This window comes from Spermophilus citellus (genome assembly GCF_964194105.1).
Source record: "Spermophilus citellus genome assembly, chromosome: 1".
NCBI lineage: Eukaryota > Metazoa > Chordata > Mammalia > Rodentia > Sciuridae > Spermophilus > Spermophilus citellus.
In genome coordinates this window covers 177,724,043-177,737,878 of record NC_138182.1, presented here as the reverse complement: position 1 = coordinate 177,737,878, position 13,836 = coordinate 177,724,043, and the positions used below count along the sequence as shown (strand labels likewise).

Sequence of the window (13,836 nt, the reverse complement as noted above, 5' to 3'; positions counted from 1 at the left end):
AAATATAATAAAACAGAAGTTTTCCAACTTGATAAGGATGGCATAGGTTTAGCAACTTTAAGAAAACCAAGACTAAATTCTAAACAGATAAAAATCCTCATAAAACTTAATCACTTTTCTTAAAATATCATTGAACTCTGTTTTAAGAAATATATTCTATATATTAAGAACAAGGCTGTAAAATCAACAGTTAATTTTCATACATTCATAATAAAAAGTATTTATTTCCTATTCCATGTTTAATGTCCATCAAAGGAAAATAGTATTCATCATATTTATCATTATAACCTTAGCAGTTAACTATGTGTGGCACATATTAAGCATTCAAATATTTGTAAAATAAATAATTTACATTGGTGTTGTCAACTTGGACATGACATTTCTCTATTATGTTTTTTCCCCAATATGTTTGTAGTCTCAGGCCTTGTATGTGGTAGGCAAGTGCTCTACCATTGAGCCACTCCCCAAAGCCCTTTCCTTATACCACTGATTTATGGTTTAGATTACACTCCTAATTCTTGGTAAAGATTGTGAAAATTTATGCTAGGTTTGTCAAAAAGCAAATCCATCATCATTTCTAAAAGAACAATTCAAAGACTACTATACCTTGATAGTGAATAAATGCAAAAAATGTATAAACATGTGCATCTTATACATAAAATGTACACCATGATTTGTGCACATGTATGTATCATATACTTCAGGTTGACAAATGCAAATAATTTAAAAATATTAACAATCCCAAACTAAAAATTTTATCTTAGCTCCCTCTTCAATAAAGCTTGCAATATGAAAATACTTACCTGAAATATTTTGGGAGCACTAACAAGAGATGCTAATGCTGAAGACAGAGTGGCGGAAAAGATACCTGCAGAAATTAATGGTGCAAATCCTGACACCATGCTCATTACCTTAAATAAAAGTGACCAGAAAAAAAAAAAAGAAAAATAAGTCTTAAAAATAATATGAAAAATGAAAATTATATTATAAACTTGACTATAATACTTTAAGATCATAAACTTGACTATAATACTTTAAGAGATGTAAAAATATGTAGTCACAATTTTATTACTCTAATGAGACAATTCTGGGTATAATTTGATGATAGTAAACAATAACAATGTGCAATAATAATTTGCATTACAAATTTCTGAATTGGATTCACCACTAATCCTAAAATGTTTTCCTAAATTTTGTAACATTTCAAATACACATAATGACACACAAAGAAGTTTATAATGAATCACCAATTATCCAGCACCAGGTTACAATCAATGTTCAATACAAAGTCAGTCTTTGAATTATTTTACAAAAAAATCCCAGATATTTAGTGCATGAATGCTTCAGTGTTCATCTCTAACAGGTAAAAATTTTTGAAAACTGCAATGACAATGTCACTGTCCTGGCTTAAAAAAATTAATCTCTTAACAATACCATATCTGGTCAGCATTCACATTTCCTCGATCATCCCTTTTTTCTTGACCTTTTAAAAGTGTATTCAAATCAGGATCCAAAAAGGATTACATTTATTTGATTGATGTATCTCAGGTCTTTTTCAATCTACAGGTTCACACTCCGTTTTCATTTTATTTATTTGTTTTTATGCCATATCTCCTCTAGAAAGCCTACACCCTGGAGTTTGCTGCCTACATTTCCATTAAGTTTAACCTGTATTTGTCATCTCTATATTTTCAGTAAACTGGTTGTTAGATGTAGACAGTTATACTGAGGTATAAGAACTTCCATCAGAAAGATAATTTCTTTTTTTTTTTATTGGTTGTTCACAACATTACAAAGCTCGACATATCATATTTCATACATTAGAATCAAGTGGGTTATGAACTCCCATTTTTACCCCAAATACAGATTGCAGAATCACATCGGTTACATTCTTTTTGTGATGTTAAGATAGTAAGAGTTAAACATGGAAATATTCCAGCTGAACAGATATAAAGTCTTCAGTTTGCTCCCAAATAAACTGACTGGGATGTGGATTTAAAAATAAACAAAAACTAGGCATGCATTAATAATTTTTGGAGATGGGCAATGTGTACATTAGGTTCATTATATTGCTTTCTCTGTGTTCAAATATTTCCTAGTGAATACCTTTTTAAATTTCTTAAACAATGACAAAAAGGATTAATCCTTTAGATCAAGAGAAGACAACCAGATAAATCCAAAATGAGGAATACAATGCAAAGCATCTTTGCCAGACTGTTCAAAATGTAATGTCATAAAGATTAAGACAGGCTAAGAACTACCATAGACTAAGTAACACAACCAAATGTTGGAAAAAAACAAATGATATTACTGGGACAAGTGAAATAAGAGTATATCATCAATGTTAAATTTCTTAAGTGGGAAAAATGTACTGTGCTTGCACAGAATGCCTTAATTTCAAGATTATGTTGTGATATCTATAATTTATTCTCATAATTGAGAAGAAAAAATACACAGATAAAACATTTAGCAAAATATAAACAACTAGTAAATATAACTGAAAGACTGCTGTTTAAGTATTCAAGGTAGATTCAAGCATTGTTATCCTGATCCATTCATTATAAAAATTTCTCAGCAGTGAATGGTGATCATCACTTAGATACATTACTTCATTAGTGGAGATCTACCTTTTGTTTACATGGACTAAGAATATGACAACTGAGGCCAAGGACATTAAGGAAAGCAGGTAATCAAGTTAAAGTTGTTTATGACTACCATAAACTTGACTATAATACTTTAAGAGATGTAAATTTGGCTATGAGCAGTTTCTGGTCATGAGGCATAACCCTGATTTCAGGTGTACATGAACCATCTTGTTTTACTTAAAATGTATTTCCCTGTATCTTCTAATAGACTTAAATATGAAGAATTCTTAACATATCAAGACACAGTTAGTACTGACTTCTCTGAGAAGCCTGGTGAGGAAAAAATCTTGAAAAGATGATTTTCTGTTTTGTCCTCTAATAACAATTTAGCAGTTTCATATATGCCATCTATTTTGTGTAAGTACTATTTATCATAATAATTATTAAAGCTAGATTAGATAGCATTGTCAACTCTACCTTTAGGAGAGCCCTAACTTCAACTATATATGCAAGATTCCACACATCTGTAAAGATCTCAAAGCTAAATTAAGTGCAAATAGAGGACATAAATAATGGAAAAAAAGAACAGAGAATATGACACATAGAATGCGGCTGGACTAAAGCAAAACTGATACTACCAATATATCATAATAACCTTCCAGCTTTCAGTGTGAAAGAAATTACATTTTCCCAGCTTTAAATTGAGGTAAATAATGTTATGCTATACAGCCAGCTAGGTTTCTGGTTTTCCAGTTAAATATTTACCCAATCCCCTCTGCATTGCCCAAAATTTAATGTTGAAATATGAGTAGCAAGTATAATGATGTTGAAAGTAAATAATGTTATTATCAGTGTTGCCCACAATATATAATAGAATCAAAATGAAAAACAAGATTTTTTTTTTTGTCTCTAATAGGAGAAAAAAGACTAAAAGAATTTAAGGTAGAATGTAAAAAGAAAATGAATGACATAAATTGGGTGTGTGTATTGATGCACGGCAAGTCAACTGAGGTACTGAACAAAGGAACAGAGTGCGGTGAGCCCTTGTGCATGCACATGTATACACACTCATACCATAACTGGAACTGACTAAACAAAAGGAAGTAGGACTTAGAAGATAAAGGGCTTTAACTGACAGAACAAAGAAGCTTACATACTGTTACTAGGCAATGGTAAGTAAAAGTTTTAGAGGACTTTAAAAAATGAAAATAGAATAAGAAACGTAAGACTACATATAAGATTAATAATTGAAGACAAACATTCCAATTTACTCCCTAGAGTATAAAAAGGCAATTACATGTAAAACAGTACTATAAAGTCTGGCCTGTATATATACTATGATGGAGACTCCAATTAACATACTCCTTTGTTATATTCTTCCACCACCTTCATTCTCTAAAAGACAAGTGATCTATATTTTCACAGGATTTTTTCCCCACCATTTTGTATCATTTTGCAAGGTACTTAAAAAAATTATGGCGCTGGGTTTGTGGTTCAGTGGTAGAGCACTCAAGTAGCATGCCTGAGGTACTGGGTTCAATCCTCAGTACATAAAAATAAGATAAAAGATATTGTGTTCTCATACAACTAAAAAAATTTTTTTTAAAAAAATTACTTAAATTAAAAAGCTTGGGCTGAGGATGTAGTTTAGTGGCAGAGCACTTGCCTAGCATGGGCAGGTCCCTGAGTTCAATCTCCACCACAACAAAAATAAAATAACATATTAAAGAAATTAAAAAGCTTTACTTACATCAAACTCCTCATTTCTTGAATGAGTCCATACTAGATTTGATAAAGACAACACACTTTTGTATTTTAAGGCAACAATGCACAAATCTGACTGGCATTCTCACTGGGCAAAGACTAGCATTTGTGCCTTTCATACACAAGATCAATGTCAGAACTGGCTTGAATCATTAGTTGGACATGAATACTTTCTTTCATTCCTACAATTTTGCCTAGTCTTATGACTAGAAAACACAAACTATTACATAATTGGGTCCAATATTTATAACTACTGAAATTGCAGTTAACTGCTTGAAACCATACAGTAAAATTTGCATATTCTACATAATACAGAGTTCTACATATTTTCAGATTCTCAATTATTCTATTATTATATTTACATAATACTTGAAAAAAACTAGTGGACTGGATGGTACTGTTGGAAGGATAGACACAAAACTCAGTGGAACAGAATATGGAGACCAGAAACAGACTGCCCAAATACGACTATATGTGAGATGCTTCAGATGCTTGTTTTCTTATAAACTACATATAGACACACACTATAAATTATACTCTATTATAAAAGTGTTATCCTCAAGGTCTTTTTCCTCACGAAGAGCCTAGATTTTTCACCTTTTCATATTTTTCTCTATGCCCAGTTAGTAATTTGGAGTATATAAGGTAACAACGTCCCTGCCTTGTAATTTATAGCTATATTATGAATAGTCAGATTTAACAGCAGTCTGTCTGCATAATATAAATTCAATACTTACCTGAAAGTTGTTCATTAGTCCATAGGAACAAGAATTGATTTCACAAGATGAAAAGTCAAAGTTTAATTTGCACGCTGCAGAAGTACAGTTTGTCAGTTCTGTTACAATGGTGTCATTAATATTTCCAGTGGCATCCCGAACAACACAGGAACCTGAAGTACCAGCGACAAGAGAATAATATAGCTAAAATCTATATGATTTTGGAATTACATCTACTCATAAAGAAATCAAAGTACTGACAAGATATATAGTATACACTGACTTTACAGTTAAGATAGCTTTACTTTGAACAAATTTGGAAAGTATCATGGTCTTCAGTGTACAAGTAATGAAACTGAACCTTTTAAAAATAGTATTTACACACAAATACTTAAAAATTGTATAAATGGAGTTGTGAAAATGGTACATTAGTAAAATTATCTCATGGCCTATTTGGTTAAGAAGTCTTTAAGTAAATATAAATAGACCAAATAGAAAAAAAATATTTTCCTAAATTCCAAATATTTCACTTTTGAAGCATGATCAAAGGTGAGATCAATAATATCAATCTTCTGTGAGAGAAAAATTTTTGAATATTATTGAATGAAAATTTTATTTAAACCTTTGTCTCAAATATGACTGCCCTGAGCTGGGTGTAGTGGCACACACCTATAATCCCAGTGGCATAGGAAACTGAGGCAGGAAGATGCAAGTTCAAAGCCAGCCTCAGCCATGTGGTGAGACCCTAAGCAACTTAATGAGACCCTAACTCAAAATAAAATATAAAAAGGGCTGGGGATGTAGCTCAGTGGGTAAGTACTCCTTGGTTCAATCAATCCCTGGTACAAGAAAACAACAACAACAAATCAAATATGATTAACCTTACAATAAGAAAATATATGTCATCTCAAGTTTGCTTTAAAATAACACATGAGACAGAGTGATAAAACAAGATTAACCATGTCCTAATAAGTTTTGCTAACTTTCTTGAAGTTGGTTGGTAGTTATACTGGACTTATTAGAGAATGCTGTCTACTTTTTTGTAAAATTGAGAACTTCCATAATAAAATATTTGAAAAGTTACCTTGAAACACTTATTTGAATAACACATAATATATAGTTAATGGTAATCATCATTCCTTAGACTAGTATTTATACTTTCTGAAGCATTTTATCAAGTATCATCATACATGAGATAAAAGTTATAGGCATTTAGTAAGGACTAAACAGAAAACTAAGTTTGAGATGGAGAATATTTTAATGACTAAAAAGACTACATACTTCTTTATCCTTCAATTTCTTCTTCTACCTTTTGAGCAAATTTGCAAACATGTTTCCCTAATGGTCCCTCTGAAACCACCAGGGGATGGGGAGAGTACAGAGCCCTGTGATATGTGTCAGCCCTATGGCAGCTATGTTTTCATGTGCTTCATGTTCCAAAGTTCTAAATCTGCAATTTGGGGGGTGAAAAATGTTCTTTTGCCTTAAACCAGTTATACAGTCAGTGATACAGAAGCTGTCTTTACTGGTCCAGCTACTGAACATCAGGGAAAAGGAACTACCCTTGTTCCAAGGGCTAATATACACAGTATGAAATAAATACAAGTGCTAGCAGTTTTTTTAAAAAATATTTTTAGTTGTAGATGGACAAGATATCTTTATTTTTTTTAAGAGAGAGTGAGAGACAGAGAATTTTTTTAATATTTATTTTTTAGTTTTCGGCGGGCACAACATCTTTGTTTGTATGTGGTGCTAAGGATCGAACCCGGGTTGCATGCATGCCAGGCGAGTGTGCCACATCCCCAGCCCCAAGTGCTAGCAGTTTTAGGGGGTCAGATAAAAAATAGAAAATATTCATCTGTAACAATAAAATTATTTAAAAAGTTGAAACATAATCAATTAAATCATTCTTTAAAGCTAAATTTTATTAAGCCAGCTTACACATAATGTATATAAGCATGCTGGGAACTTAAAGGAAAACACAAAGCTTGCTAAACCTGTGTGTGTGTGTGTGTGTGTGTGTGTGTGTGTGTGTGTACACATGTCTTTCTATATATAAATATATGAATTCATTTTTTTCAAAATTAATGAGATTTATTTATGGATTGTTAATGATAAATGAAATCTAAAAATCCTTAAATGCCAATTCAGCTTATCATGATAATGACTATTAGCATTTCTAACTTTTGTTTAGAGAAATTTCAAAGTTACACTGATGTAAATAACAAAGTTTACAAATATACTTCTGTTATTATGTCACAATAAATCAGTAATATGTGGCAAAGCTGAAATATGATGAAACCTTCATACCATAAAATCAGTGAGTTTGGAGTTTGTGTTGTTTTTATTCCCCATGATACTGGGGATTGAACCCAAGACCTTATCCAAGGGAAGCATTTACTATACCACTGAGCCACACCAAGCCTGAGTATAAATGTCACCACTAGTTTTCTTAGAACTGCTTTAAAATTATAATAGGCAACTCTGTCTTTTTATGGAAATACTTTTGGACTAGAAGTTAGAAAATATTATGAGAATATTTATACTGTGTATTATGAAACTTAAGACACACAAAAATTGGAAGGCTATTTACCTACAGACACTGCAATTCCTATGTAAACCACCGTAGTAATTAAAATGGCTAAGAGTGTTCCTTTGGGAATGGCTGACTGAGGATCCTGGAAGACAATAATAATTTTTTTTAAAAATCTATCTTTTAAAATACATATACCACTTTTTAAAACCGTATGATATTATATTTTAAAGTACTTACTGCAAGGTCACCTGAGATGTTTGCTCCAGCTAGAATACCAGTTGCAGCAGGAAAGAAGATGGCAAATACAGAAAAGAAAGTCTCTTCACCTCGGAAATCTGGTCCAAAGTTTTCATTAAATATTTCAGCTATAGAGAACATTTATTTGGAAAATAAATGATAGATTAGTCCATAATAATTTTATGGTCAAAAGTAATTGGAGCATATGATCCCCAACTTTTCTTCAAGAAATTGGCAAATTTATGTATATTTCCTAATTCAAGTATTAGTATTCCTTTGTTCTTGTATGAGGGCATGTATAGTCAAAATGGTAATCTGACTTGGGTCATGTCCTACTTTTTTGTATCCCTTACCAATAATTTAAGAGCCTCTGATTTGTTGTCACTAGTCAAAATATAAAATCAAAGTGTGAACAACCCCTCCTTCTTAGAGGTCAAAGAAACACAAAAGTAGGTAAGGAAACAAACTTCATACTAATCTGGAATCAGTCCCACTGCCCCTTACTTCTAACTTATGTTACCATCTGTGTGGGTTTGGGTCCATAGCTTTATCTGTTTTATAGTGGTGACCCATGCCAGATAATTTTAGCTAAGGTACCCTAAGTAAAGATTCTTTTCATTTCAATAATAATGATAGTTTCAGCTAGTCCTACTTTTTCTATTCTGAAAGGCATGCACTAACACTAAAATAACCATTTACTTGTCATTTTCATTATTTGAGTATCATGTGCCAGATTCTCTAAAGTTATTTAACACCTCAAAATGTTTATAGATATAATATGAATAAGCTATAAGCAATGTGTGCATTCATGAAACTTTATAAAGTCTTGAAGAGGAGGGACTACAAAATAAGAAACAGGTCATTATAGATGGCAATAAATATACTAATGGAAACGGGGGTGCTATGATAAAGAATAAAACAGAGAACCTAATTCAGTTTAAATACAGAAGTCTAAAGGACATAACCAAGAAGATAATATTTCAACTGACAGTTTACTGAAGAAGAATCAGCAATGTGATCAATCATCAGGGAGAAGAGTACAGCTGAAATATGAGAATCAACAAGTATAAACCCTAAGGGTTTTAGATATTCTGAGGAACTACAAGGTAAAGTTCTTATAGTAAAGGGAAAGATGAAATGAGATTGAAAACATCAGTAGGGATCAGATTATGCAAAATTTTATAAAAGTTTAAATTTTACCTTAAATAAAATGGAAAATCAGGGTAAGGCTAGAAGCACCCAAATGGCATAAGGTAGATTATGTTGTATAGATGCTGTGTGTCAACAATGGACTGAAGGGGTCAACTTCTGAAGCACAGAGACCAATTAGGAGGTTGCTTCAGTGGTTCAATCTACAGGTAGAATACTGCCTAATTAGAGGAATCAGAAATTAAGGGAGGCAGGTAGAAAACAGGAAGCACTGAGTTGTTAAGTTTCTTTCACTTGCTGACATAGGAAAGTGTGAGAAGGAATAAGTAGAAAATATACTGAATAAATATTTCAATTTTACATGTGTGAATTTTACAGGAGAGAATCAGGAATAAGTTATTTTGAGTCGTGAAAATGAGTATCAGCAAAAGTTGGAAGGCAAGGACCATACCCTGTGCAACTCTGCATTTAAAGGATAGGAAGAACTGGGTTCAGTGGTGCTCGCCTGTAATCCCAGTGACTAGGGAGGCTAAGACCGGAAGATTGCAAATTTGAGACCGGCCTCAGTAGGAGACCCCATCTCAAAATAAAATATAAAAAGGGCTGCTGGGGATGTGGTTCAATGGGTAAGAGTCCCTGAGTTCACTCCCTGGTACAAACAAACAAAAGGACAGGAAGAAGAAGAGTAGTAATAGGAGGAGTAATAGATACACTGCCCGATGAGTTTTTGACACAAAATAAAACAAGAAAATGTCTCAAAATACCGCTATACAAACCACTTATTTGTTACAAAAATTAAAAAAAAAAAGATGACTTCACAACACAAAAACCTCCCAGATATCAACTTGACAGAGTAATCAAATACCACCAAAAATAGGAAAAACTGAAAACATGCACCCCTCCTGATGTGATGCACTGAGGAGAATGCATCATTCATCAGACGCTCTATGAATGAATAAATAACCTGAATCCACTGAAATAAGCCAGACAAACCCAAATGAAATACAAATGTCCTGCTCTTGAAAATGTCAACACTACAAAAGACAAAGGCAGGCTAAGGAGACTGAACAGTATGTGAAGAACCATTGGGGTCGGGGTGGTGGAGAAAGTAAAAGGCACGGCCTCTGAATGCAACACAGAAACACATGATCCTGGAGGAAAAATAAAATTCTATAAAGATCTTTAGAGACATTTGGAAAAAAATCTGTATTAGCCCATATATGTCAAATATTATTAGTATTGTGCCAAAGTTAAATTTCCTGAATCACTCTTTTCCTTACTAGATATAAGCAGAAGTATTTAGAGGTAAGAAGCTATGAGTACTGCAACTTCTCTCAAAAGAAGGCAATCATAATAATAATTTGATATATAATATACATAGTAAATTTGTTACTACATATTATATATATATATATATATATATATATATATATATATATATATATATATGATAAATGTGGGAAAAAGATAAAAAATAAAAGGTTCATCATTGAATCCAGGTAAAAAGTATAAAGAATTTATTTTACTATTTTTGCAAGTTTTCTACAGGCTTGTCTTTTTTTTTTTTTAAATAACAAGGAATAAGTGGGAGGTGAATATCTGAGAAATTTATATATGAATGGTAACTAGAAAAGTGAAGTCGTAACAAGGGGAATGAAAGACAGCATTTCCAAAGATGAGAATTATTAGAGCAAGCTTATTATGCAGAGGGGCAGACATTTTGATTAAGGGAAATAAGTATGTTATGAAGAGAAGTGCCTTGTGTAAAGTAAAAGAAACAGGATCCAGAAAAAGAAGAGGCACTATTCCTTGGCAAAAGGAGGACAGAAAGGAAAAGGGCATAACATGAATATCTCCACATCACCATTAGGAGGTCATGTGAACTCAAGAGTTCATTAGCATAAATTGTACACTGCCAAAATTCATAGTATAATGAAGAGGAAAGCCAAAGCAGTATCAACTACCAAAAGGAAAACTCACGTGCCAAAGCATTTAGATTTATTAACCTTGAACTAATGTAAGCCCAGATGTGCTACTTAAACACAATATACACTGTTAATATGCCATATAACTATATAACACCTTTATAAGATGTCAGAGATCTGAAGAAAAGGAAAAAAAAATATGGCTTAGAAGGTTATCTACAGATATTTTAAAATCAACTGGAGTAAAAAATAAAAGAAAATGTATTTATTGGGGATATTTTTAGAAGTAACCATACACTGTAATTTTTTTTCTCCAGTTTTCGGTGGACACAACATCTTTATTTTATTTTTATGTGGTGCTGAGGATCGAACCCAGCGCCCCGCACATGCCAGGCAAGCGCGCTACCGCTTGAGCCACATCCCCAGCCCACACTGTAATTTTTAATACTTTTTTTAGAAGAAAAAATGGTAAACAATTGTTCCCCCAAAATACATAATATTAAAAAATGAAGTGGAAAAAAAACTCATTACTAGGAAAAAAATCTAATATAGTTATAAGAGCACAAAATACAGAAAAGAAGGCAATCAAAGAAGGCTACTAACTTATTTCTGGCTTGCCTCTTCTCCAACTTAGGAAACAAATTTAAAGCCCAGTTTGAATCAGTCATATACACTAGCAATCTGAATAGAAACCACAAATAGTCACAAATATTGGGTGTCCCTGGTTGAGGTAAAAGCCTTAAAACAATGTGTATCAGAAAACAGCTCAGCTAACTGAGTCAGTGTTAGGTACAAGCCACACCAGTGCTATGTTCCAGTCAGTAACAAGATTAAGGAGCTTACAATAGAACATAAACCAATGAGGTCTCTAGGCTCCAATTTAGTTCAGCTGATTTTATTTATTTATTTATTTTTGGTTCCAGTAAGGCTTTCTGAAGGAAGAAGTGCATTGATCTACATTCTGTATCTTTTTACAGATCTGGGGAAAACAACTCAGGGAAACTAAACAAGATTTTTGCTTCTAGGGCTTAAAAATGTGGGTTTTAGCTGACTAGAGCTAAGCCTCTCAGCAACTAATCTTTCCTACTATCTTAAAGACAGGTCCAGAGTTGCTTAATTAGGTCAACAGAGGATGGGGAGGACACTGATATAATGTTAGGAAATAATGAAGTCCTAGACAAGTAAATGTCACCAGCAGTTAAAAATAAAAGATTATAAAATATAAAAACTAAGGAAAATTCTCACATAATTAATATAAATTGCAGAGTAACTTAAGTGGCACTTACACCAAGAAACTAAGATATTTTAGTTGCATTCACAATCTCACCTTTAAACTGCTGTGTTTATAAATAGGGTCATGTGCCAAATAATGAGATTTTGGTCAACAATGGAACACATATAGGACAGCGGTTCCATAAAATTATATTGCCTATTAACACTGTATGCACCTTAATTTGTGTTATATTTTGATATCTGCACAAAAATGAATTCAATGAATTCAATTCACAACAACTAATTGAATACATGCAGTTCATCCACTGAATTGCATGTCAATGAATGTTTCTCACAGTGTTTCCATAGTTAAGGGAATATAATGTATACGTATACATCTAAAATAATAAAAAATGGGGTGGTGATATGGCTCAGTTGTAGAACACCTGGGTTTGATCCCCAGCACCACAGAAAAGGTCATGTTAGTTACAAACTGCCCCAAGAAGTAGAAATCAAAAGCACCTTTTCTCAGTATCACTGATTTCTGTAAATTCTATCACCTTTTGTTGCTAACGCTGAAAAATAAAAGATGAAAATGAAGGTGACTTTTATTGCAAGTGTATAGACTATATAAAGGTGACAAAAACTGAAATAAGAATGAGTGTGGATCACCAGAACTAACTCAATTTACATTACAAAATACCTAAAATGTATTAAATTTAGTTAGCAGTATAATGCTGTAATATACATTCTTTAAAAGGTATTTATTCGGGCTGGGAATGTAACTCAGTGGTATAGTACTTGCCTCGCATGCATGAGGCCCGAGGTTCGATTCTCAGTACTACATAAAAAATATAAATAAATTTTAAAGATATTTAATCTTCTTTACTTACATTTATAACCAAAGAAACCTTTGGGCTTCTTGCTCTCCAATGAGATAAATGTTCCTATGACGAAGTCAGCAATGGCAAGAAGTAGAATCACCAAAAGAACAATCTGAGCCTGTAGTTTTAAACATTAAAAATAAAATCAAGTGTAATTTCACTAGAATGTAACTTTTGTTCTATTTTGTCTGCTTCCCCAAAGAGTGCCAAGCACAAAGCAGGTACTAGATAAGCTTTGGTTAAATAAACAAAGAACTGTTTTAGAATATTCAATATAATGGGGGTTAGCGGGTAGCAAAAGTAGGATCATGACATATATATCAAACCCTAAAGCACTAAAAATTATATATACTGTAAGCTTTTCACCCTATGTAATTCGGTTTCCTTCAGCTTTCAGCGACATTCTTGACATTAAGAACAAATTTAACACATATGCAAGTTTTATACCAGATCCAAACATATGTTAAATATGTGACTTCTATATGAAAAGAAGAAAAAGTAGACAAAGTAGAGAATATGGAGGAGGAGAACTCAAGAGGCAATGAGATGGGAAGGAAAGAATTTTTCTCCAATTTTAACTCCCAATAAAAGGGAACAAATACTTATGAAAAAGTATGTTATCAGCTGGTCATGGTGGTGCACACCTATAATCCCAGGGGCTTGGGGGGCTGAGGCAGGAGGAACTCAAGTTTACAGCTAGCCTCTGCACCTTAGCAAGGTCCTAAGCAACTTAGAGACTCTATCTCAAAATAAAATATAAAAAGGGTTAGGATGGCTGAGTGATGTGATGTACACCTATAATCCCAGTGTCTCAAGAAGGCTGAGGTA

The 13,836-nt window shown here is 32.8% G+C and overlaps 1 protein-coding gene across 2 annotated transcripts in view; it reads right to left on the bottom strand.

Annotated features, from left to right (window-relative positions):
- Positions 1-13,836, bottom strand: part of SLC12A2 (solute carrier family 12 member 2) — a 95,083-nt gene that overhangs the window by 34,010 nt on the left and 47,237 nt on the right. For both annotated transcript variants that reach the window (XM_081283039.1, XM_081283040.1), the window contains exons 7-11: positions 13,018-13,126; positions 7,839-7,966; positions 7,659-7,743; positions 5,087-5,238; positions 804-911 (exon numbers count right to left, since the gene is read on the bottom strand). In XM_081283039.1, coding sequence (XP_081139165.1) covers positions 804-911; positions 5,087-5,238; positions 7,659-7,743; positions 7,839-7,966; positions 13,018-13,126 — 582 coding nt within the window. The remainder of the gene's footprint in view (positions 1-803; positions 912-5,086; positions 5,239-7,658; positions 7,744-7,838; positions 7,967-13,017; positions 13,127-13,836) is intronic.